Source organism: Urtica dioica, chromosome 3 (assembly GCF_054948205.1).
Source record: "Urtica dioica subsp. dioica isolate 48M chromosome 3, U.dioica_male_clone48M_v1_H2, whole genome shotgun sequence".
Lineage (NCBI taxonomy): Eukaryota > Viridiplantae > Streptophyta > Magnoliopsida > Rosales > Urticaceae > Urtica > Urtica dioica.
Genome location: NC_142758.1, coordinates 48,371,540 through 48,391,492, shown reverse-complemented (window position 1 = coordinate 48,391,492; position 19,953 = coordinate 48,371,540). Strand labels below are relative to the sequence as shown.

Sequence of the window (19,953 nt, the reverse complement as noted above, 5' to 3'; positions counted from 1 at the left end):
TCTAGCAATCAATTGACACTTGTGACTTTTCGTGTTCGATGTGGGATAATCGGGGAGAAATCTAAGTCCCTCGACGCTTTTGTAGCCGTTGGATTAACAAAATAGCTTTTTTTATCTCTCTTGTTTTAATATCATTGTAAGCTATGGTCAAAGGAAACTCTCTAAAGAAGAACTGAAAAACAAATAGCAAATAAACCAAACAACCACTCCGAAAGGTTTCTGTTGAGGCAGAGTTCGTGGACAAGGAAACACTCGTCCACGGGGCTCAGAGAAACCGGTCAGAGCAACGAGGTATCGGTTTCTTAACATAGGAGAGACTTGAAACTTCCCTTAAGAATGTGTCCACGTGGCAATCCTTGACTATGCTCTTGACCGCAACATGTCGTCCATCAGAAAGTATGCCCTTATATACCTTCCCCGAAGAAAGAAAATAAATTCGGCCTTCTTACTTGTGTTCTAAGTTACTTAAATTGTTTCTCTCACCTGCTACGCCTTGGCCGATGAAGCTAGACAGATCGAGAATTTCCGTCGCAGAATAAACTTCTCTGATGGCTATCTTAGTGCAACTCTTATCGCCGTGGGTATAATCTGAGTTTTCTAATAAAAAAAAAGGTTTAAGAACTAATGACTTCGGTCTCAAGAATAGGAATAATACAGATGTGAATGGCTTTATAGTTACTCTTCAGAAATTTAATCAGAAGTACCATATAGACCAAAGCTTCAATAGTCAATACTAATCACAGTATTTCTTCCCTCGTCAGCAGGTTTTTCTGCAGAAAGAACAAAAGAGGCTTATTCATTTGTAAAAAAAAAAAAAAAAAAAAATCAAACAACGAATTACTTGTCGGAGATTCTTGATCCGAAGGCATTTGCAAAGGCTTTGAATCCAACTCTTATCACCAGCTCTTCATATTTTTTTCCATCTTTTAACATGTGTGTCACAAGATTTAGTCGAACCGAAAGTTTAAACACACTCTTCCTTTGAGGTTCTAAGAAGAAACTATGAGGTTCTAGGACATCGTTCGCTGAGGAATCGGAGCAACCATCAATCACGGCGGTCAGTAGATCCACGAATCCACAGCCTGATACGTGTCTGTTAGTGCTTTCCATCGAAAGCGATGTCTCTATGTTCCTTGGGGCTCAAGAAAAGTCTCTTGGTGTAGTTGGCTCTCAGTGTTGTGGCATTTAAGTCAAAGAAAAGGTACTAAAGAACGAAAGCACAAGAGTTAGTATGACTATTGCAAAGTTTAGCTATTGATATTGAAGAGCTTGATTTCAGATTATTGGCCTGATCAAAACTTCAAAATTTTTTGGTGTTTTATTTTAGTGCTTATTATTTGCATTTTCTAATATTATGTATGATTTTGCGGGATAAAATATAATCTTATGAAAATGGCTGTCAAATTACCGGCTTTGACATACAAAACCCTTATTCTAAGCATATTTTCCTTTATCATTGAGCTTTTGGAACTTACTATATTCTTTGGAAGAGCTTCTGAGCATCTTCGATTCGATATAAGATGTTAAATTTGACTTCAAGTTCAAGATTAAAATATCATTCCTAGAACATCAGGTCATATATAATATTATATGACCTAGGAACTATCTTGTCATTTATTACCTAACTTTGATTTGGATTTAGTTTTTTGTTTGCTTAAGAAGATTTTTGTAATAATCTTGTAAGTGGATTATAAACATCTACATTTGCTTCATATAATACGTAAGACAATTTGGTATTGAAATACTAACTTGAGTGATTTCTCTCATCATTAGAATTTTCTCCTTTGGAGATTTATCTTTGAGACCGTGACATGATTAGATCGGAAAATTCTCTCTCTCTCTCACACACACACATCATTGCATCTAACTTGTGGTTTTGGTATGCGTAGAATATTTTACCTTAACAATTTGTTTTAGTATAATAACGTTTGATTAATCACACAATGATTTGAAATAATTCATTTGGCCTGGCCCAATTGAAAAAAAAAAATCGCTCAAAACCCATGCTTAGGAACATATGCGTATTGATATTGAAACACTTGCAACATTTATTTAGCTATTTTTTAAAATTTAAGAAAATGACAGCTTATTAAACGACAAAAATATTTTCAAGCAAAAAACGACAAGAAAGTGAAATGTTAATAATACAAAGCCAAAAAGATGATGGATGAGAGATGGAGATAAGCGTTTGCGTTACCATGTGCTTCCGAATAGAATATCGTTTTTAAATTTCAACTCAAAAGTGCTTGAAACTGAAAGGGACGAGATTCTTCCCAAAAAATAAAAATAAAAAAAACAATAATGCAAGATAGAGCGAGAGCGACTTTGCAAAAATAATCATAATAAAAAATAAAAACACTACAGAAATATTTCAGGCAAAATATGGTTCACAAGTGACCACGTTCCTTAACTTATGTGCCAACAATTATTGGACTAAAGAAGCTGCTGTTTTCCAAAAAGCAAATAAAAAAAGTGATATTGTATAGTAGGCCACGTAATTATCTAAATATTTGTTTAATAATAGGTTATATTCAAATTCAACAATAATTTTAGGCAAATTTTCGTTTTCGTTTTCGTTTTCGTTTTCGATACCGTTTGACACTAATCACAGCACCAGAATTCTAATCTAGTATTATTCACGAAACCAAAAATTTCTATACCGTTCCAGTATTATTCATCAACAACTTATTAAATTTTTTTTAAGTATACTATAGTTTAAGTTTCGGATTTTTTTTTCTATGTTGAAAATACTGGAACAAAATGGTTAATTTCGGTTTGACCGCAATTCTTTTACTATTTGAAATACATAGTTCCAGTCCATTAAGGATCAAAATAAATTTCGGTTCAATTGGAACAAAAATTTTCTGCTCTGACGGACGTTCTGACCAAATGTCCATCTTTATCCTCGTCATTAGCGGTGATATACTCCATCTATTCTGAAAGATAAAAAAAAAAAAAAAATTACAACGTGCAAAAAAAAAAAAAAAAAAACTCAAAATATCATAAATAATCTCAGCCTAAAACATTTATTTTATTCAACGGCGATAAAGACGTACAAACTCCTTGTTTCTACGGCACCAACTACCTACTAATTTCCTCATTATTGTTCGTATCATTTGTTTATCTTCAAAACGACATCGTACGAACCATCAAAACGGCCACAATAAGTAACGTCCCACAAAACGTAGAGTCCAAAAAAAAAACTGATTCTAAAATCTAAATAGACAGTCAATAATACAAAAGATGGGTCAAATCGAAAACGGGTCGGAACCGGAATCGGCTCGGCTTCTTTCGCCGTCGCCGGCGGAGGAGAAGACTCCGTCGGACTCTCTGAACATGGGATACGCGATCTACTTCACGCTAGGGTTAGGGTTTCTCTTGCCGTGGAACGCCTTCATCACCGCCGTGGACTATTTCTCTTTCCTCTACCCCGACGCCAGCGTCGACCGAGTCTTCGGCGTCGTCTACATGCTGACGTGTCTCGCCGTGCTTCTTCTGATCGTGCTATTCTCGCACAAGACCGATAACTATCTGAGGATCAACCTAGGGCTCAGCCTCTTCGTCGTCACTCTCCTCGCCGTGCCGGTCATCGATTGGACCTACGTCCGGGGACGGGTCGGGGTGTACGGAGGCTTCGATGCCACCGTGGTGGCGGTGGCGATCTCCGGAGTGGCGGACTCGCTGGTTCAGGGCGGGATCGTCGGCTCCGCCGGAGAGTTGCCGGAGAGGTATATGCAAGCTGTCGTCGCTGGTACCGCCGCTTCCGGTGAGGGCATTTTCGTACTTTTCTGAATTTCTAGGGTTTTTTTAATGGGCGGATCTGAATTCGATGATGAAATGAAATGAGACTTTGCTTTACCAGCTTTTAAAACGGTTATTGAGGATAGTGAATCTAGATATGTGACGTAAAATTATGCTTGTCAATGCTAGTTTTCTTGTACTTTGTTGGATTAGTTCTTGACTTTTTGGGTCAGCTCTGTGTGTAAAACGTAGGTCAAGACTTATTGATTGTTTTTGGTTTCAGGAAATGACTTTCTGAATCATAATTGTCCAAAATCCCTGATCATTGTTGTGCAATACACAAACAGTTCTCCAGATTAGATTCTCAATCTGTGCAGATTTATAAGCATTACACTGAAATTAAACCTTGTGTTTGTGTCTTCTTCTTCTTTTTCAGGTGTGTTGGTCTCGTTTCTGAGGATCTTGACGAAAGCGATATTCCCTCAAAACCCACGAGGCCTCAGAAACAGCGCAAACCTCTACTTCGGAGTCTCGATCGCGGTCATGATCGTCTGCATCGTGTTCTACAACGCTGCCCCGCGACTCCCGCTGATGAAGCACTACAAGCAGCTCAAGAACCGGGCCGCGGGCGAGGAAGAACAGGAGCGGGGCCCGCTAACCGGGGCCCGGTGGAGGTCGACTCTGTGGGAAATCGTGGGCCGAGTCAAGCTCCACGGGCTCGGCATCGTCGCGATCTACGCCGTGACGCTCTCGATCTTCCCCGGGTTCATCACCGAGGACGTCCACTCGGAGCTCCTCGGGGACTGGTACTCCGTGCTCCTCATCGCCGGCTACAACGTCTTCGACCTCGTCGGCAAATCGCTGACCGCCATGTGGCGGATCGAGGGCGAGCGGGTCGCCGTCGGCGGGTCCCTCGCGAGGCTTCTGTTCGTGCCGCTCTTCTATGGGTGTTTGCACGGCCCGCGGTTCCTCCGGACCGAGATCCCCGTGACGGTGCTGACGTGTCTCCTCGGTCTGACCAACGGGTATTTGACGAGCGTTTTGATGATTATGGCGCCCAAGGCGGTCCCGCTTCAGCACTCGGAGACCGCCGGGATCGTCATCGTCTTGTTCTTGGTCGTCGGGCTCGCCGTCGGGTCGGTCGTGTCCTGGTTCTGGGTAATCTGAATCTATGTATAGATATATATTTATATAATATATATCATGTGAAAAAAAATGAAAGTGTACATCTTTTAAGTTGTTGTATTACCATTTCTGTTGATGATGATGAGACGTAACGACTAATTTGAAGTGTTGTTTTCACAGCTTTTGATTGAGACGTGGTGTTTGGTTTTGGTGTTTCTTGCATAGGAAGTTACAGTTGTGTGATGATAGTATTATAACCTGGATAACATGTGCTCTCTATTTCAAAAACCATTTTTCTATTTCGAAAAATTTATTACTCAACAGGGACGCGTCACGAAAGGAAGGGGAAAATTTTCAGCTAGGCAAATTTCCTTGAAATGGGTAAGAGTATTTTTCAGCTACAAACCCACTTGTCGTTTAAGTGCAACAAAGGGTATAGTATACTTCTATGAACATGATATGAACTTAAAATTTAAGACTCATTCTCAGTCATAAAACGTTGCATGCACTAGTAATATTTGCAACAGTGTAAAGCATCAAGATTACTTGAATATTGTAATACGTTACAGATAAGAGAGAATATTGCATAAAAAGATTACAAGTTATCAGAGGATAAATACCATCGCGACAAGGGAGTTGAAAAGATTATATTTGCAGGCTGTTTCCGCCGGCATTAACACTTCCGGCGAGGGCATTTTGGGTCTTTAATCTCCTGGTTCTGGGTTATCTGAATCTATATATGTATATCATGACGTTGTTTCTCTCATCATGAACTATTTTGTTGAGTCTAGGAAAAAATTTGAATAATTATCTCGGAAAGAGGTCAAACTTGAATACTTAGGGCTCAAGACTTTGGCACAGATCGATATCTCGAGTGATATCAAACAAAATCTCTGCTCCCATTCTCTTTTTCATGCCTTCAAAACAACAATGGCTGACACTGAGAGTTGAATACAAAAATGGGTTTAATTTGATTAATGGAACGAGAGGATGAAGAGATGGACTAATAATATTACAAGACAATAATCTAAATGGTTTATTTCACAATCCATTCTAACATAACAATTCTAGAGAAGTGAAACAAACTCAGTCTGTCACGATCGATTTCTGGAAGAAGAAGAAGAGGAGAGTCCGGTCTCGACCTTCTTGATCTCGAAGATGAGCATTCTCCACATTTTGAGGACAAACATCTCGGCTTCGTCGTCGAGTATGGACTGAAGAAGCTGAAGCATGTGATCGGCTTCGACGTGTTCCTGTGTGCTCGTCACTATGTAATCCACCAGTGTGTCCTCTTCCTCTCCCAGAAACTCCGTTATCTTCTTCGATATCCACGGCCTCATTCTCTCGTGAAGAACATGCTGGGGATTAAAAAAAAAAAGGATTCAAGGGCTAAAAAACTTGATCAGAATTGATGAATGAATGTTGATGTACAGTACCTCATCGTAAACGGCCCAATTTATTTGGTAAGAAAACAGCTCTTCCTTGGTTCTAGGGATCATATCGATCAGCTGTTTCGCATCGATGAGCTTCTTGTTCTCCGCGGCCTTTGTTTTATCCGGGCCGTGATGATCGGTTTCGTGTCTGGAGCGTTTGCTACTTCTTTCCCTTTCGGGGTCTGGTTTCTCTTCCTTGGCACTCGCGAGCTGCTTCGCGAATTCCGCCGCGGCCGCGAGATTAGGCTGAGCGGCCGCGCCGGAAGTGGATTGTTGTACGGCTTGTAGTTCCTCGGTCGAGTAATCGATCGGAACCAAAGGCCTCATCTTTTTGTCTTTCAGGGCTTCGTCGTCGTCCTCGGACTTGAACACCGAAGGTACGGCGGTGCGTTTCCCAGACCCGACTAGTCCAAAGCCGAGTTTCTTCGTCGTGACATTGCCACCACCGTGCTGTGTCTCCGACGAAGCAACGGAAGCCATGGTCGGTTCGTCTCCATTGCTTCCGTTCTGTAGAGCTTCCTCGCCTGTGATACAATTTTCAGAATAATTAGAAAGCAGAAAAGGGTGTTTATAAGGTTCTGGTAATGGCAGAGATACGTACCATTATGATTTTCATGGCCAGAATCGGAATCTTCTTTGATATCCTCTTCCATGGGCGTGTCTTTCAACTCGGCGCCGGATTCTCCTTCGGCGGACTCGATTCTGTCTGTTCCGTTTGTGACGTGATCAGATGAACTCTTCAAAGCTTCTTCCTCAAGCTTTCTCAGCCTTTCCTCTTCCTCTCTCTTCTTGGCCTCGGCGATTTCTTCTACCTCTCTTTCACAGTCCAACAAATCGTCTTCCTTTTCCCTTTGTCTCCTCTTTCTCTTTTCTTCGATCGCGCCTCGGCGCCACCTCTTCCGCGATTCCTCGTCCTCGTCTTCTTCTTCGTAAATGACTTCCTTCCTTCTTTTGCGCTCTCTTTCCTTTTCCCTTTCCTTCTCATAGAGGCGTTGCTTCTCCTTTTCCCTTTCTCTGTACTCCCACTCTTTGAGATATTCCTCAAACTGACGCTCCGCGTCTTCTATCTTTCTTCTCTGATCCCTCTCTTTGCGTACCCTCTCTCGTTCCGTGTCTCTTTCGTATCTTTCGATTTCCCGATCCTTTTCCTTTTTGAGGTCACGTTCTCTGTCTCTTTCTCTGCTCCTACGATCATTCCTTCTAGACCTATCGGGTGAGCTGGTTTCAGTTTTCTCGCTCTCAATTGTCTGTTTATTATCACTTGTCAGCTCATCATCGTGTTTTTCTCCAGTACCATCTGCAAGAAGCCATAATAATATTGACAGCATAATTCGGTCAACCTTTAAAACTATTAAACTTCAGGAACGAAACTTAATTAATACTATCAATAGTGACCCTTGAGTCTAAATAAAAAAGACCAAAGAATTTACCATTTCTTAAGTCTGTATCAGAATCTCGATCCCTTGATTTTGCCGGTACCTCTATGTTGGGATTTTTAGGGATATCGCCAGGTGGAAGTGCAGGAGGTGGGGGAAGAGGTTTGGATTTTACTCTCTCTTCAACCATGCTTGTTAGTTTAGCCAGAGCTTCTCGGTCAGCTTCTCTGTCGTCATCGGTCACAGTTCCAAATTTTGCAGTGTCATTATCTTTACCCTCAGAATTATTGTCTTCCTTTGGTTTCTCTTGATCCGGCTTCGGGGTTTCATTCTTCTCTTCATTTGCCGCACCATCATTCTCTTTAGTATCCGACGCAGTTTCAGCTTCTTTAAGCTTTTTGGCGTTTTCAGTTTTCTTTTCAACATATCTCTCAAGATAACCTCTTGTTGCTTGATCAACATTTAGCTGTTATAAACAATAAAAAAAAAGTTACATAGATATGTCTCGCAAATATATAATGCAAAGAGTAGAAGATGAAGAAATGCATAGTTCCCACTTGCCTTCCAAAAACAAAACTCTCAAACAGTTACATTTTAAAAAATAAGACAGTAAAAATACCCCTTTTTTCCAGCCGGCATGGCTACTATACAAAGAATCCTCAACCCAAGGCATATGTGATCAATTGAACCATTTACACTTTGATGCATGAAATGAATTGTATTCATTTTTTTAGAAACCTCCAATAAGCCATGCAGATACAAAGGAAGAACAAAGAAACGATAGACCAATATGGTGACAATAAAAAGAAGTAGACATACCACAAGTTCTTGCCCATCAATACTAAATTTACTCAGCAAGCGCAAAGCACGAAGAACACCTTCAGCGGACTCGAATTCACAAAACCCAAAGCCCTTGGGTGCACCATTTGAGGGATCTTGAGCACGCTTCCAACTCTTGACAGGTCCACAAAACTGAAAAAAAAGGATAAGCAAATAATATCGCATACAAAATTTGAAAAGGATGTAACCCAGTGTATATGCAACTTATATTAGCTCAACACCTACCTGAAGGAGGGATAAAATGAAATCATTTTCCACAGTTGGTGATATCTTGCCAACATACACGGTGGTCAATGGTTTCTCAACCGGTGTAATACTAGGAACAATAAGTGGTGGCCTAACGAGAGGGAGAATCATTGGGCGAACTCCGGGAATAGGAGGTCGCTGAAGAACCCCCATAGCCCCAGGTGGGCGTGGATGAAATAAGGGCCGGACCATTGCTTGATAAGGAGATGGATATCGCTGAAGACCTACACAAACAAAAACATTTGATCTAGGAAAATGTATCAGATCAAGACATGCGCTTCTTAATGCGGATACAAAGCAGCACAAAGCATATAATACTATATAATGCAATAAGAAGAATAAGATAACTAATTGCTGTTGTTACCACACATTAAAAGCATATTAGAGATTGGCAGCATAGGCATGGCAACTATCACCAGCTGAACAGAAAACCTGAAGAAAACGTAAAAGATAGCATCGATGTGTAAAAGCGTAGATATGAGATTGGCCTTACCTTAGCATCCACTTGCAAACATAGCATCCTTTGTAAATATAGCATCCACCAGTGACAAAAGAATTTATAATTGAAAGTAACACAGAATCTCCAACTAGATAGTAGATATCATTAAGACAGAGGAGCAAAACAGATAGAAGAGTTCTTAAATAAAGTGAACTCTCTTCATCTCTGCCTCGGCCGAGGGGTGCGAGGCAACGACACAATCCAATCAAACAAAACAGTTCATATTCTGGTTCATAAATGGTTTTACACCTAGTTAAGCAAATTTGAAAAAGAGACTGGAAACAAATAAAATAAGAGCCTTTAATTAGAACTTTGATACCTTAGAAGTTAGAACACAAGGCCAATGACCACTCAGTTGCAAACATGGTGTGCTTCTGGCAATTCACAAACCCATGAAAGGAAAAGTACCCTTAAACTACCAAAAAGCATCCTAATAAGACGAACACGACAAAAGAGAACAATATAATTTCCATATCTTTATAGGCTTGCTTAGTTAAGTAGTTTAACCTCGGACCGGCAATTGAGATGTATGAAGGAATAATCTTTCTATTGCATTTTATTTGTTTTAGCAGTCGTTCCAAGGACTAACAAAATAACCAAACAAACAAATACGCGCATACCAAAAAACGGGTCGTAGAAGAAGATCTCTAAGCAATATGAAGCAAGCCTTCCAATCAAGACACTGTAGGAGAAAACATCTTGTCATCGGTATCGCTTTTCTAACTCAGAGACTCCGAATTTCTTCTCTAAACATACTCTTTGACCCAAACAATTTCACTACATTTCATTTCCAATTTAACCAGTACTACTGCCGCAAAATCACAGCAACAATTTCACACTCGAGAGCTTAAAAGATCATTCAGCTTCAGCTCAACACAGAAGCTGGGAGATTATGGATTCAACACGAAATGTGAAGATAAGATAACCCTAGTTTTTTTTACCAACACCTTGATCATCACTGTAACAAGCTAAGTTAACGAGAGATGATGAGAGAGAGAGAGAACCCACCAGGAATCTGCATAGCGCCTTGGGGAACGCCACCGTGCATGACCGGGAAACCGTTCGGCATCTGACCGAACGGAGGCCTCATTACGAGGTTCGGCGGCTGGCCTCCGGGGGGGAGCTGATACGACATCATCGGCTGCTGCTGCGCCGGCACGGCGGCGCCGGCGACACCGCTGGATTGCGGGATCGCCGGATTCTGGACGTTAGGGTTTTGGTAAATCGGATTCTGTGGCATCGGAGAGAACTGCGCAATCGGACGGAAAGACGGCGCGGACGGAGGCACGGCGGTGGAGAAAGGAGGAGGAGCGTACGAGAGAGGCGGCGGAATCGGAGCCGGCACCGGAACCGGAATCGGAACCGGCGCCGGAGATGGCGCCGAGCTAGGGTTCGGTGACGACTGCGTCGGAATTGACGGCGGAGCTTGAGGGTTTTGGTGGTCCTGAGATGGTTGGGGATTCGGTTCTAGGGTTACCGTGGAGGGATTAGAGTCAGCCATGGATTTGAAGCTTCGAAAGATGGAGATCTATTGAGTGTTCGATTAAATTTTTGGTGATTAAAGCTTCGTATTTTTTTTCTTTTTTTCTCTATGAGCCCTAGAGAGGGAAAATCAGAGAGACGGTTTGCTTGTCCCTTTTTATTTTGTAAATATATTTATTAGAATTTAATAGTTTATGGATCTCTTCGTCAGACAGCTGTGAATAAGTCGGCCCAGTCTTAGCTTCGACCTTGGCCCATGACATTCAACTTTATGTAAATTCTGAATTTGTGCGTTTGGTATATAAATATAATTTTGGGAATATATTAGGTATTTTTGCCATTAACTCTAAATTTTATTTTATGCGACTACTCTCAAAACTCTCTTATGCTCATTCGTCGGTGAAGCTTTGGCTAGGGCAAAAACTCCGAGCACGTCTCCGATTCTTCTACGGTGCTTTCTCCAAGGTATCTCCGTTGAAGCATATTTCCTTTGTTAATTTTGAGTTTTCGCTTGACCAGGAAATGGATTTACTGTGATGCTTGCCAAATGATGTGTTTTGTCTTTCTAATTCATCGTTGTTTTGAATCCTTACTCTGCTGTATTTGGATCGCTAGAACTTTAAAACTTTCCGCTGCAATTTTTAGGTCACTTTAACAGCTGTTTTTTCTTGTTTTTTGTTTTTTTTTTTTGTTTTGTTCTTTCTTTCTTTCCATTTTATGACTAATATGGTTAGTTATTGAATAGTGTAGCAATGGACGAGCAATTCGTACTCAGAGTTACCCCATCGATCGCCGAACGCATCGAACGCCTTTTGAACGAAACCGCTTCTTCGGCTTCTTCTTCTTCTGCTGCCGAGGACAAGTCATTAGATATCTCTTTTTCTGGTGAGGATATATATCCCCTGAGTTTTCTTTTTTCTTTTTTCTTTCATATAATGGTATGTTCTTGTGAAGAAATAGGAGTTAGTTTAAATTATGGTTCCGAGATCATCTGAGATTAGCTTAGGGTATTATCTATTTATCCCGTTTCCGAGTTTTGTATAAGAAGAAGATGCCAGTGAACAGAACAGGTAAAATGTTAGAAAAGGCGTGTAAAGAGCATCGAAGAATGTGAGCGAGATTACATGCGAAGTTCCATTACATTCCTTTTAGATGTTTATTTCGTTCTTCGTTGCTCCTTTTGTACATATCATTGATCTGTCATGTTTGATGATTGGGTTACAACTTTTTGTAGAGATGGAATTAGAATTAGCGTTGTGGATACTTGCTATTAATTACCAGATTCTTATTAATTCGAATTTTCTCGTCAGAGGATGGAAGGTCCGGTACATTTTCCATCGGGAGCGACACTTTTCCAGCGTCTCTACTCGATCTTCCGACCGTCGTGGAATCCTTCAAGACTTACGATGATAGTGTGTTGATTAAGACGGCAGATATCGGTCAGGTATTTTATTTAGCGAATGAATCGTTCTTGTATATTTGTTTACAAAGAATTTGATTTGGACTTTGTCAAGCTTTGAATAGATGATTATGGTCAGTGACACTGCTCCCGAGGCAGTAGAGTTACGACACGGTCTCACACCCCCGATGCGGGATGCAAGAAAACGAAGATTTCGCCGGGAACCGGATCTAAATGTATGATACCCTTGAAGCGTAATTGAATTTTATGTATATATAAGGGTTTTCTAGCTAATTAGTCAATTGAAACTAATAAATATGTAAAAGAGCCAAGTATGTCTAAAATTAGTGGAATAGCCAAAATTTACAAAAATATGCAAGTACCATGTGTCAATAATTTTTTTGACCTTGTCAATAAATTTATATAAGGAGGTGCAAACCCTGTAAACAGTGTCAAAACAATTATTGACGATTTAAAAAAAACTAGATTTCTGTCAATTTTTGGCTATTTTTCTAATTAAAACATAAAACCTTAGTTATTTTCGCTAAAAGCTCAAAACCATGGCTATTTCGCCAATCAGTTAGTTTCAAAGGGCTGTTTTGTATGATTTTTTTTCAATATATATTATTATTATTATATATATGTACCATATTTTTATGAAATTGTCGAATCTCCGACTGTTCAATTGTTTTGCAGCCTGAGTTTGTGCGGCGTGTCGAGGAAGATTTGCTCAACATCTCAGCCGGCCGAGCTGCTGAAACATTCAATATCCTCTCCGTTGTTTTAGAGATTTAATGCATGATATTTCAATTGTTGCAACGAATTATTGAATGTTGTCAAAGTGGGATTTCCGAGTATAAATAATTTGATTATCCTTAACAAGTGGCTCACATGTCGAAGCCAATAAGACCCACGTCCCTGTTCCGGTGGCGAAACCCGATGTTCCCGAGACGGGAACAAACGCCGAGGAAGCTGACAGAAGCGATTCTGATGAGTCCGAAGATTCGGGTTGATGCAAGAACGGAGAAAGAGTACATAACTAAAGGTTCGATTCCGTATTTGTATATTGAATCAGCACAAGCATCCGTTTTATTTGTCTGTCTATCTTTGATTTTTAGCTCGCTGAATGATTGATCGAAAATTTATATAGAAACCAAAAAATTTCATGTTCTTGTTGCTTATATGACATTGTTTGGTTAATTTGGTGGTAAAGTTTGGAATTGAACTACAATCTTGATTAGAATAGTGTGCCAAACTCTGAATTACAATTGTGGCTAAATTGGTTTAGGATTTAGTTACTTCTCTTTGGTCACCTTGTCATTCGAATATAAAAATGCTTTTTTTCCAAGGAAGAATGGTTCTTCCATTTCCTCAATGTCGTCTCTCTTTGGTATTCTGTTCTATTATTCCATATACGTTTCTATTATCGTTCCAATACCGCTTCAGCCGAAACGGTCTTTAGTGAAGTTCTCTATATCACGGTATGGGATTTTTTATTTATAGTAAAAAAAAAAATTGTCACTTCATGCATTAATTGGAAATAAGTCATGTTCTGATGCAAAATATACAGGGTTACGCCAGATTTTCACTCCCGACATTTTTGTGAATGTGAAATAGAGATTGGGGCTTTGTACTAAGATATATTTTATATACATCTGTAGTAAAAAAAAATCTACTACAGGTTGTTATGATGCCCAATCGTTTTACCGGGATTTGCTGGAAAAAATATTCAAGTTCTGATACAAAAAAAAAATAAAAAATGTTTCCTTTTACAGGTTAAGCAAAATGAATATGGCGCTTCAGAGTCCATTTAAATTAAAACCATGGATATCTTGTGCCTATTATGCTCAAATGTTTGAGAGTCAGATTTTTGGTTTGACTTGGGACATAATTTCCAGCATCTTTATATTAACCTGTTTCCGAGGGAAAATGTGTAAATGTTGTAATTCCTTTGGCTTGTAACTTAAGCAAAAGATGATAGATTAATGCCTACTCATAAAATTATTTATTTTATAAATATTTTTGACGTTATTATTATTATTTGCAATATGATGATTCGCTGCTAATTCTATCTTCTATGGAGGAATTTGATTCCATTTTTGACAGATAGATCTTGTTCGCAATTTTTTAAGAAGAAACTATATCAACTAGCCAAACGGCTACTATCAACAAAAAAATTATAGACATAACCATCGTGATTCGTGCGCGATTTTATCAATGTGTTTTAAAAGTTGGCATTTCGATGGTTAAAATTAACAATCGGCCAACTCGTGCGTTTAGACATGTTAAAATTAACTATTCACTTTATTTTAATCGATTAAATAGTAAATAATATTTTTTTTTACAATTACTTAAACCGTAGTAATTGTTTTCAAAACTTGTGGTCAACCGATTTAATCGTGGGGACGGTTAACATGGTAACCGTTTTGGCTCCCTTAAATATGATCGTGAATTTTCGTAAAAATTATTCTAAATTTGTCAAATGGTTGGACTTCTCGGAGACTACTCGGCCCAGCCCTCTTTAAGAGGTTTTGGGCCGGTTGGCCCGCTTCTTACCCGCGTCGGGTATCGGCCTCTAATCCAAACACAACATTGACCTAACATAGGCCCAAATCTAGTAAAACAATAGCTTAGTATTCATAAATATATATAACAAATATAGTTATTTTGATTAAAGATTAAGAACTAGACGTAACTTATGTTATACTTTTCTATAAAACAAAAGGACATAAAAGAGTTCTTTTCGATTCTTACATTCATAATTTATCGAATATTAAGAAATAAATCCAACATGTTTTAAAACTTAAATTTTATAGGTTTAGAAAAAGTATATTACCATTACCTCTTAAGTTTTTTTTTTTCTTCTGTTTTTCTTATTGAAACCTAAGATTTGTTGATCTATTGATTGGAGACCCTTGGTTAGAGGTATCCACTTATAAAAAAAAGTCTTTCCCATATAATTGTGCGGTTAGAAATTAGAATAGTCATAAATCCTAATTAGGCCATTCATTCGTTAAATTTTCTCCTTTATTATCAATCAATAAGGCTAAATTAATTATCTCCATTAACATATATTAAATAAAAAAAACAGAGAGAGAGAGGTTTTATTTTTCCGATAATAGAAAAAGGAGAGTAGAGACAGAGTTTCGCAGAGACCATTACTATAGTCCTATAGTATAGAAACAAAAATAATTGAATATATGTACATGTAAATGTGTATGTATAGATGGAAGAGAGTGAAGAAAGAGCGAGGAAAAAGCCGATAGAGCTTAACTGGGACAAGCTCTTATCTCCGGAAGTCTCCGGCGACCAGTCTCCGCCGTCTCTGGTGATCGTGAAGTCCAAAAGCCTCGACGGAGATATGGAATCGCCGGCGCCGATGGACCAGATGACCGATCGCGAGCTAGAAGCGAAGATCGAGAGGCTAAAGAACACGCTCGCTAAACTGCCTGGGTCGCTGTCTGATAATGGCATGAAAATTCGGAGCCATATCAAGCGATTGGAGGACCATAGGGATTACAGGAATCTCCACCGGAAGCCAGAGACCATTAACTTGGAGGTTTTTTTTTTTCATCAAGAAAATTCAATTTGGGGTTTTTTTTTTTTTTTTTTTTTTTTGGTATGGCTGCAGAGAAAATTTGACATTTTTCGGTTTTAATTTTATTTGTGTTTGGTGAACTAATTAAAAAGAGCGCTCTTTTTGTGTCGTACATTTGATCCCACTGTGACTTAGGCTGAGAAAGTTTTCAAGTTTGTTGCTACAGATTTAATTGGGTTTTTTTTTTTTTTTAAATCCTAAGTTGCATTTTTATTGTTAATAAACTATAAATTGGACTGAATTGAAGGTCTTTGAGAAATTTTCATAATGTGGGTGAATGTGCAAAGTTATATGATATGCTTACTAGGGTAAAACTGAGACTTGACTTAACTTTCAAGTTTTGCAATCCTAACATCCTTTTTGTTTCTGCGGAACAGGAATCCGAAGAATTTGAGAAGCCTGTGGTGTCTTTGAAATCCGATGTTACGGGTATGAGTATCACTGAATATCTAAATAGTTTTGTACTATTGAGGAGATTATAATAAATATATTGTAGGTGGGTTTAAAGGTTGCAGAAGAGAGACTGCGATGAGGCCTCGAGAATATGACCGTTCCTCGTTCGCTGACATATTCATGGAGAGGATAAATGGAGACGTATGTTGGGGTTTTTTTTTGTTTTTTTTTTTTGGGTATTCGTTTCTTCAATTTTTATCCATGTAATTATTTGCTTCTATCCCAGACAAAGGAAAGGAAATCGAATGCATTTCATAATGAGATTTCACTGCTTAGTCCGTGCGACCGAAACAGAAAGAGGAGCGACAACGAGTCAGGGTTGAAACGAAAGCACGGAAATCAATCGAGGGCGAGGCAATCTCCTCCGAAACGCCACCATCGCGATTTTTCACGCGAAAGAGGTAAAAAAGCTCTCTCGAACGACAGAGCAAAGGGTAGTCGAGCTTCTCCGGCTTGCTTTGATGATATTAGGGAAAACTCTGCAAATATTTTCTATGAGAGGAGGTCAGTTTGGTTTTCCTTTCAAAAATGCTTTGACTTGGTAATTTTTTTTTTTATTTGTTGTTTTATTTTCGTATTAGTCGAGAATCCCAAACCGATTGTTTCGTTCTTCTGACTTTTGTGGATGACCTCGATAATCACTTCTCACAGAAAGGATTCTTGGCACGGTTCAAATTCTAGCGAAGCACGGCTTAGGAAGGTGCAGAATTCTAGTGAAGCACGGCCCAGGAAGGTATATTTCTCATTACGATTCTCCCAATAATATCCACAAAGTTTCTTGATATAATGACTCTGCAAACTTGAATCACACACACAGATTTATATATATATATATCCTAATGACCACTCTAATGACTTATTTATACTATAGGAAAAATTATACAAAATGGCCTTTTGAATCTAATTGATTAGCAAAATAGCCAAAGTTAATTGTCATTTTTTTTACAGTCGTTAATTTTTTTGACAATTTACAGGGTCAACAAAATTATTGAAATACGGTACTTGGATGTTTTGGCCATTTCACTAATTTTAGACAAACCTTGGATATTTTGCAAATCCCTTAATTTCAATTGGCTATTTAGCTAATGTGATAGATAAAATTATAAATTTGCCTTTGTAAGAGTCCAACATGTTTCTATTCAACTGCCTGTATATCTATTCCGTACTGCTTAGCTCGGTATGCGTAAATTAACCTAACTCCAACAGGAAGAGACTATCGTTCTTCTGGACGAGGAGGAACCTAAACCCGCAGAGCCATTAAAGTTTCCAGAGAAACCTGACGAATCGTAAATATCTCATTCCTTACCGCAATTTTCAACTTTATATTTGAAGTCTAGGAAAATTTACACGTTTTTTTTTTCAGGATGAAAAACGTGAGAATATACTACCCTTCAAGGTACTAAACTGAGTTCTATATATGATGATGCCAAATTTCTTGAGTTCCGATTTTTTTATACGTCGTTCGTGCATTGTATTCCAGGGAGCATCCAGAATCTGTTGAAATTTCTTATACAGACTTTGACTGCCTCGCTCCGGAAGCTTATTTGAGATCGAATATAATGAACTTTTATATTAGGTACTTTTAAAAAAAAATTGTTTTTCTCATGCTTATATTTTTTGCGAGTTCTGTTTTGTTTCTCTCAGTCATGCCTTTGGATATTTCAAGAATAATATCTGGTCTGATCTTTGACTAGGTATCTACAGCAACATGCTTCTCCGACTAACAGTGTGATGCATAATTGCCATTTTTTCAACACTTACTTTTACAATAAGCTCAAGGAAGTCTTGTCTTGCAAGGTATGAATATTTTTTCCCCCTTCCAAGTGACCAATCTCATATCTCTAAGATCGAAATTATAACCCTATCTTTCTAGCAACTTTTGGTGACATATGTGATGAGTGTGTGTCTATATATATGTAATACTCAGGGAAAGAGCAGGGACGAGTTTTTCCTGAAGTTTCGGAGGTGGTGGAAGGGAATTAATCTATTTAACAAAGATTACATACTTATTCCGATTAATGCCGAGTAAGTCTCGTCCTTTTGAGTTGAAACGTTTGAGTACCGCTTGTTTATTTTATTTTTTTATTTTTTTACTCTTTATGGGGTTTTCAATTCAGTGTTCATTGGAGTCTGGTGATCATTTGTAACCCAGAAAGGAGAATGCGATCCGGGCCCGTTGTACTACATCTGGATTCTTTGGAACTTCACTCCAGCTCATTAGTGTTCCAAAATATAAAAAGGTAAGGAAAAAAAAAAACTAGTTCTATAACTAATTCCCATCTTGAGTCTTCTTTGAAAGTTAGAAATTTTGTTCAATGTCGTCGTAGCTTCTTGCAACAAGAATGGACCCATTTGCGTCGTGACGAGGCTTCTTGTTCGGATCCTCCTTTCGTGAACCAGATATGGGAAAGTCTCCCTCGGAGAATAGATGAACATTCCATCAAGGTGTGTGTGTGTGTATAATTCTCAAGTCGAGTAGGTAGATAGTAGACACTTGGTTTTTTTTCCGGACAATTTAATTTAACTTTTATTTTCGAAGGGTAGATTTTGCATAGAATACAAGCAAAACCGTTTGAAAATTTAAAAATGTGTGTTTATGGAAGGTTCGAAGATATGAGTGAGATATTCTCGGAATGTTTAATCTTCAAACGAGGTATTTGTGTAACTCTCCCTGTTTTTTTTTTCCTGTGTATTTCCTGTGTCTCTTATCCACCAGGTACCACAACAGAAGAACGACTACGATTGTGGTCTTTTCGTGCTCTACTTCATGGAGCGATTCATCGAGGAAACTCCGGGCCGGCTGAAGGAGAAAAAAGATTTAGCCAGGGTATGTAATTATTCTGTCAATGACTAGTATTCTATTCTAACGTGCCCTTTTAAATAGTATGTACGGTAGAACCGTGACGTTTCGTGTAATTTTTTTTTTTTTTTGGAACCTCAGTTTGGGAGGCAGTGGTTCAAACCCGAAGAGGCGTCCGGTCTAAGAGGGAAGATTCTGAAATTGCTGACGGAAGAATTCGAAAAGACGCTGCCGTCCTCGCCTTCGTCTTTGCAGGACATTTGGGAAGTATGAGTTGGAGCGCCGGATTTTCGAAACCCGTCTCTATTGTATAGATCTCACCCTGAATTTTGTAAAGTTAGTTTTAAGACCAGTGTGTTTCACTGGAATAGGTAATAGTTTCTTGAGAGACTTGGCTAATTAGCCCTTTAGTGACGACCAGTTAGGGGTAGTGTTTATGATTCTTTAAAAAAAAAATTACAGCCATTTTATATTTTAACCTTGTCACTCTGTGACAGTATTCATCAAGAATGGAAAATCTCTCTCTCTTTCTCTCTCACAGTTGACCGATAAACAATGGAGATATTATATGCATTCTTATGCTATCCAAAAACTTTAAAACAAACGATTGTCCACAATTAGAATGGTTTACAGTTCTTGGTGAAAAATGAAAAATAAAATTCAGAACCAATCAAAATGGTTATAAACCTTTGCTATCATATCAATGAAAATTTACAACTTTTTTTTCTTCCCTTTTAAAACTCACCCATATACATGTGGTTAAACCTTTCATGCATATAGCTTGTTCCTCTCATGTACACCGTTGGATTTGATTTTCCGCGTGAGAGTGATAAACATGAATTATTATGCTCTCAAAACTTCAACATGATTAGCCAAGTCCTTTGACGCTTTTTCTTCTCAGCGGTTCCGTGGACCTGTTTTTTCGTACGTATCTCTTCAGCTGAACGTTTTCGAATGCCTC

At 38.8% G+C, this 19,953-nt stretch overlaps 4 protein-coding genes across 8 annotated transcripts; 3 read left to right on the top strand and 1 right to left on the bottom strand.

The window, feature by feature from the left end:
• Window positions 1-3,153: 3,153 nt before the first annotated feature.
• On the top strand, window positions 3,154-5,075 carry ENT1 (equilibrative nucleotide transporter 1). The gene is made up of 2 exons (XM_089610013.1): window positions 3,154-3,766; window positions 4,178-5,075. The coding sequence occupies exons 1-2, from the start codon at window positions 3,244-3,246 to the stop codon at window positions 4,906-4,908; spliced, it is 1,254 nt and encodes a 417-aa protein (XP_089466139.1). The 5' UTR covers window positions 3,154-3,243; the 3' UTR covers window positions 4,909-5,075.
• Window positions 5,076-5,744: 669 nt separating this feature from the next.
• LOC149403360 (splicing factor PWI domain-containing protein / RNA recognition motif (RRM)-containing protein) lies at window positions 5,745-10,898 on the bottom strand. Of its 2 annotated transcripts, none has more exons than XM_089608142.1 (7): window positions 10,269-10,898; window positions 8,741-8,985; window positions 8,495-8,647; window positions 7,730-8,141; window positions 6,901-7,596; window positions 6,303-6,823; window positions 5,745-6,224 (listed from the first exon to the last, which is right to left on the bottom strand). In XM_089608142.1, the coding sequence occupies exons 1-7, from the start codon at window positions 10,759-10,761 to the stop codon at window positions 5,961-5,963; spliced, it is 2,784 nt and encodes a 927-aa protein (XP_089464268.1). In that variant the 5' UTR covers window positions 10,762-10,898; the 3' UTR covers window positions 5,745-5,960. The 2 variants fall into 2 exon arrangements, with proteins under 2 accessions (XP_089464268.1, XP_089464269.1); XM_089608143.1 differs by lacking the exon at window positions 10,269-10,898 and adding an exon at window positions 9,580-10,167.
• Window positions 10,899-11,081: 183 nt separating this feature from the next.
• TAF7 (TBP-associated factor 7) lies at window positions 11,082-14,178 on the top strand. Of its 2 annotated transcripts, none has more exons than XM_089608146.1 (7): window positions 11,082-11,207; window positions 11,488-11,627; window positions 12,053-12,186; window positions 12,267-12,377; window positions 12,838-12,909; window positions 13,035-13,186; window positions 13,917-14,178. In XM_089608146.1, exons 2-6 carry the CDS (start codon window positions 11,495-11,497, stop codon window positions 13,152-13,154), a joined length of 570 nt encoding a protein of 189 aa, XP_089464272.1. In that variant the 5' UTR covers window positions 11,082-11,207; window positions 11,488-11,494; the 3' UTR covers window positions 13,155-13,186; window positions 13,917-14,178. The 2 variants fall into 2 exon arrangements, with proteins under 2 accessions (XP_089464272.1, XP_089464271.1); XM_089608145.1 differs by having other exon boundaries at window positions 11,094-11,207; window positions 11,493-11,627.
• A 1,026-nt stretch (window positions 14,179-15,204) lies between these two features.
• On the top strand, window positions 15,205-19,525 carry ULP1D (UB-like protease 1D). 3 transcript variants are annotated; one of them, XR_016296186.1, is made up of 14 exons: window positions 15,205-15,700; window positions 16,117-16,168; window positions 16,236-16,333; window positions 16,419-16,696; window positions 16,844-16,925; window positions 17,399-17,478; window positions 17,556-17,588; window positions 17,673-17,768; window positions 17,887-17,989; window positions 18,120-18,217; window positions 18,345-18,432; window positions 18,520-18,637; window positions 18,909-19,019; window positions 19,134-19,183. XR_016296186.1 is itself a non-coding variant. In XM_089609981.1 (14 exons), the coding sequence occupies exons 1-14, from the start codon at window positions 15,368-15,370 to the stop codon at window positions 19,263-19,265; spliced, it is 1,725 nt and encodes a 574-aa protein (XP_089466107.1). In that variant the 5' UTR covers window positions 15,205-15,367; the 3' UTR covers window positions 19,266-19,525. The 3 variants fall into 3 exon arrangements, 2 of the variants coding, with proteins under 2 accessions (XP_089466107.1, XP_089466106.1); XM_089609981.1 differs by having other exon boundaries at window positions 16,248-16,333; window positions 18,310-18,432; window positions 19,134-19,525; XM_089609980.1 differs by having other exon boundaries at window positions 18,310-18,432; window positions 19,134-19,525.
• The last annotated feature ends 428 nt before the right edge of the window (window positions 19,526-19,953 follow it).

Coding starts and splice junctions, on each gene's coding strand:
- LOC149403360 (XM_089608142.1), bottom strand. CDS start 10,761: ATGGCTGACTCTAATCCCTCCACGGTAACCCTAGAACCGAATCCCCAA. Junction 8,986..10,268: donor AGGCGCTATGCAGATTCCTG/GTGGGTTCTCTC, acceptor TTGTTTGTGTAG/GTCTTCAGCGATATCCATCT. Junction 8,142..8,494: donor TTGATGGGCAAGAACTTGTG/GTATGTCTACTT, acceptor TGTTTATAACAG/CTAAATGTTGATCAAGCAAC.
- ULP1D (XM_089609980.1), top strand. CDS start 15,368: ATGGAAGAGAGTGAAGAAAGAGCGAGGAAAAAGCCGATAGAGCTTAAC. Junction 18,218..18,309: donor CTTATTCCGATTAATGCCGA/GTAAGTCTCGTC, acceptor TTTTCAATTCAG/TGTTCATTGGAGTCTGGTGA. Junction 18,433..18,519: donor GTGTTCCAAAATATAAAAAG/GTAAGGAAAAAA, acceptor ATGTCGTCGTAG/CTTCTTGCAACAAGAATGGA.
- TAF7 (XM_089608146.1), top strand. CDS start 11,495: ATGGACGAGCAATTCGTACTCAGAGTTACCCCATCGATCGCCGAACGC. Junction 11,628..12,052: donor ATTAGATATCTCTTTTTCTG/GTGAGGATATAT, acceptor TTTTCTCGTCAG/AGGATGGAAGGTCCGGTACA. Junction 12,187..12,266: donor AGACGGCAGATATCGGTCAG/GTATTTTATTTA, acceptor AGCTTTGAATAG/ATGATTATGGTCAGTGACAC.
- ENT1 (XM_089610013.1), top strand. CDS start 3,244: ATGGGTCAAATCGAAAACGGGTCGGAACCGGAATCGGCTCGGCTTCTT. Junction 3,767..4,177: donor CGCTGGTACCGCCGCTTCCG/GTGAGGGCATTT, acceptor CTTCTTTTTCAG/GTGTGTTGGTCTCGTTTCTG.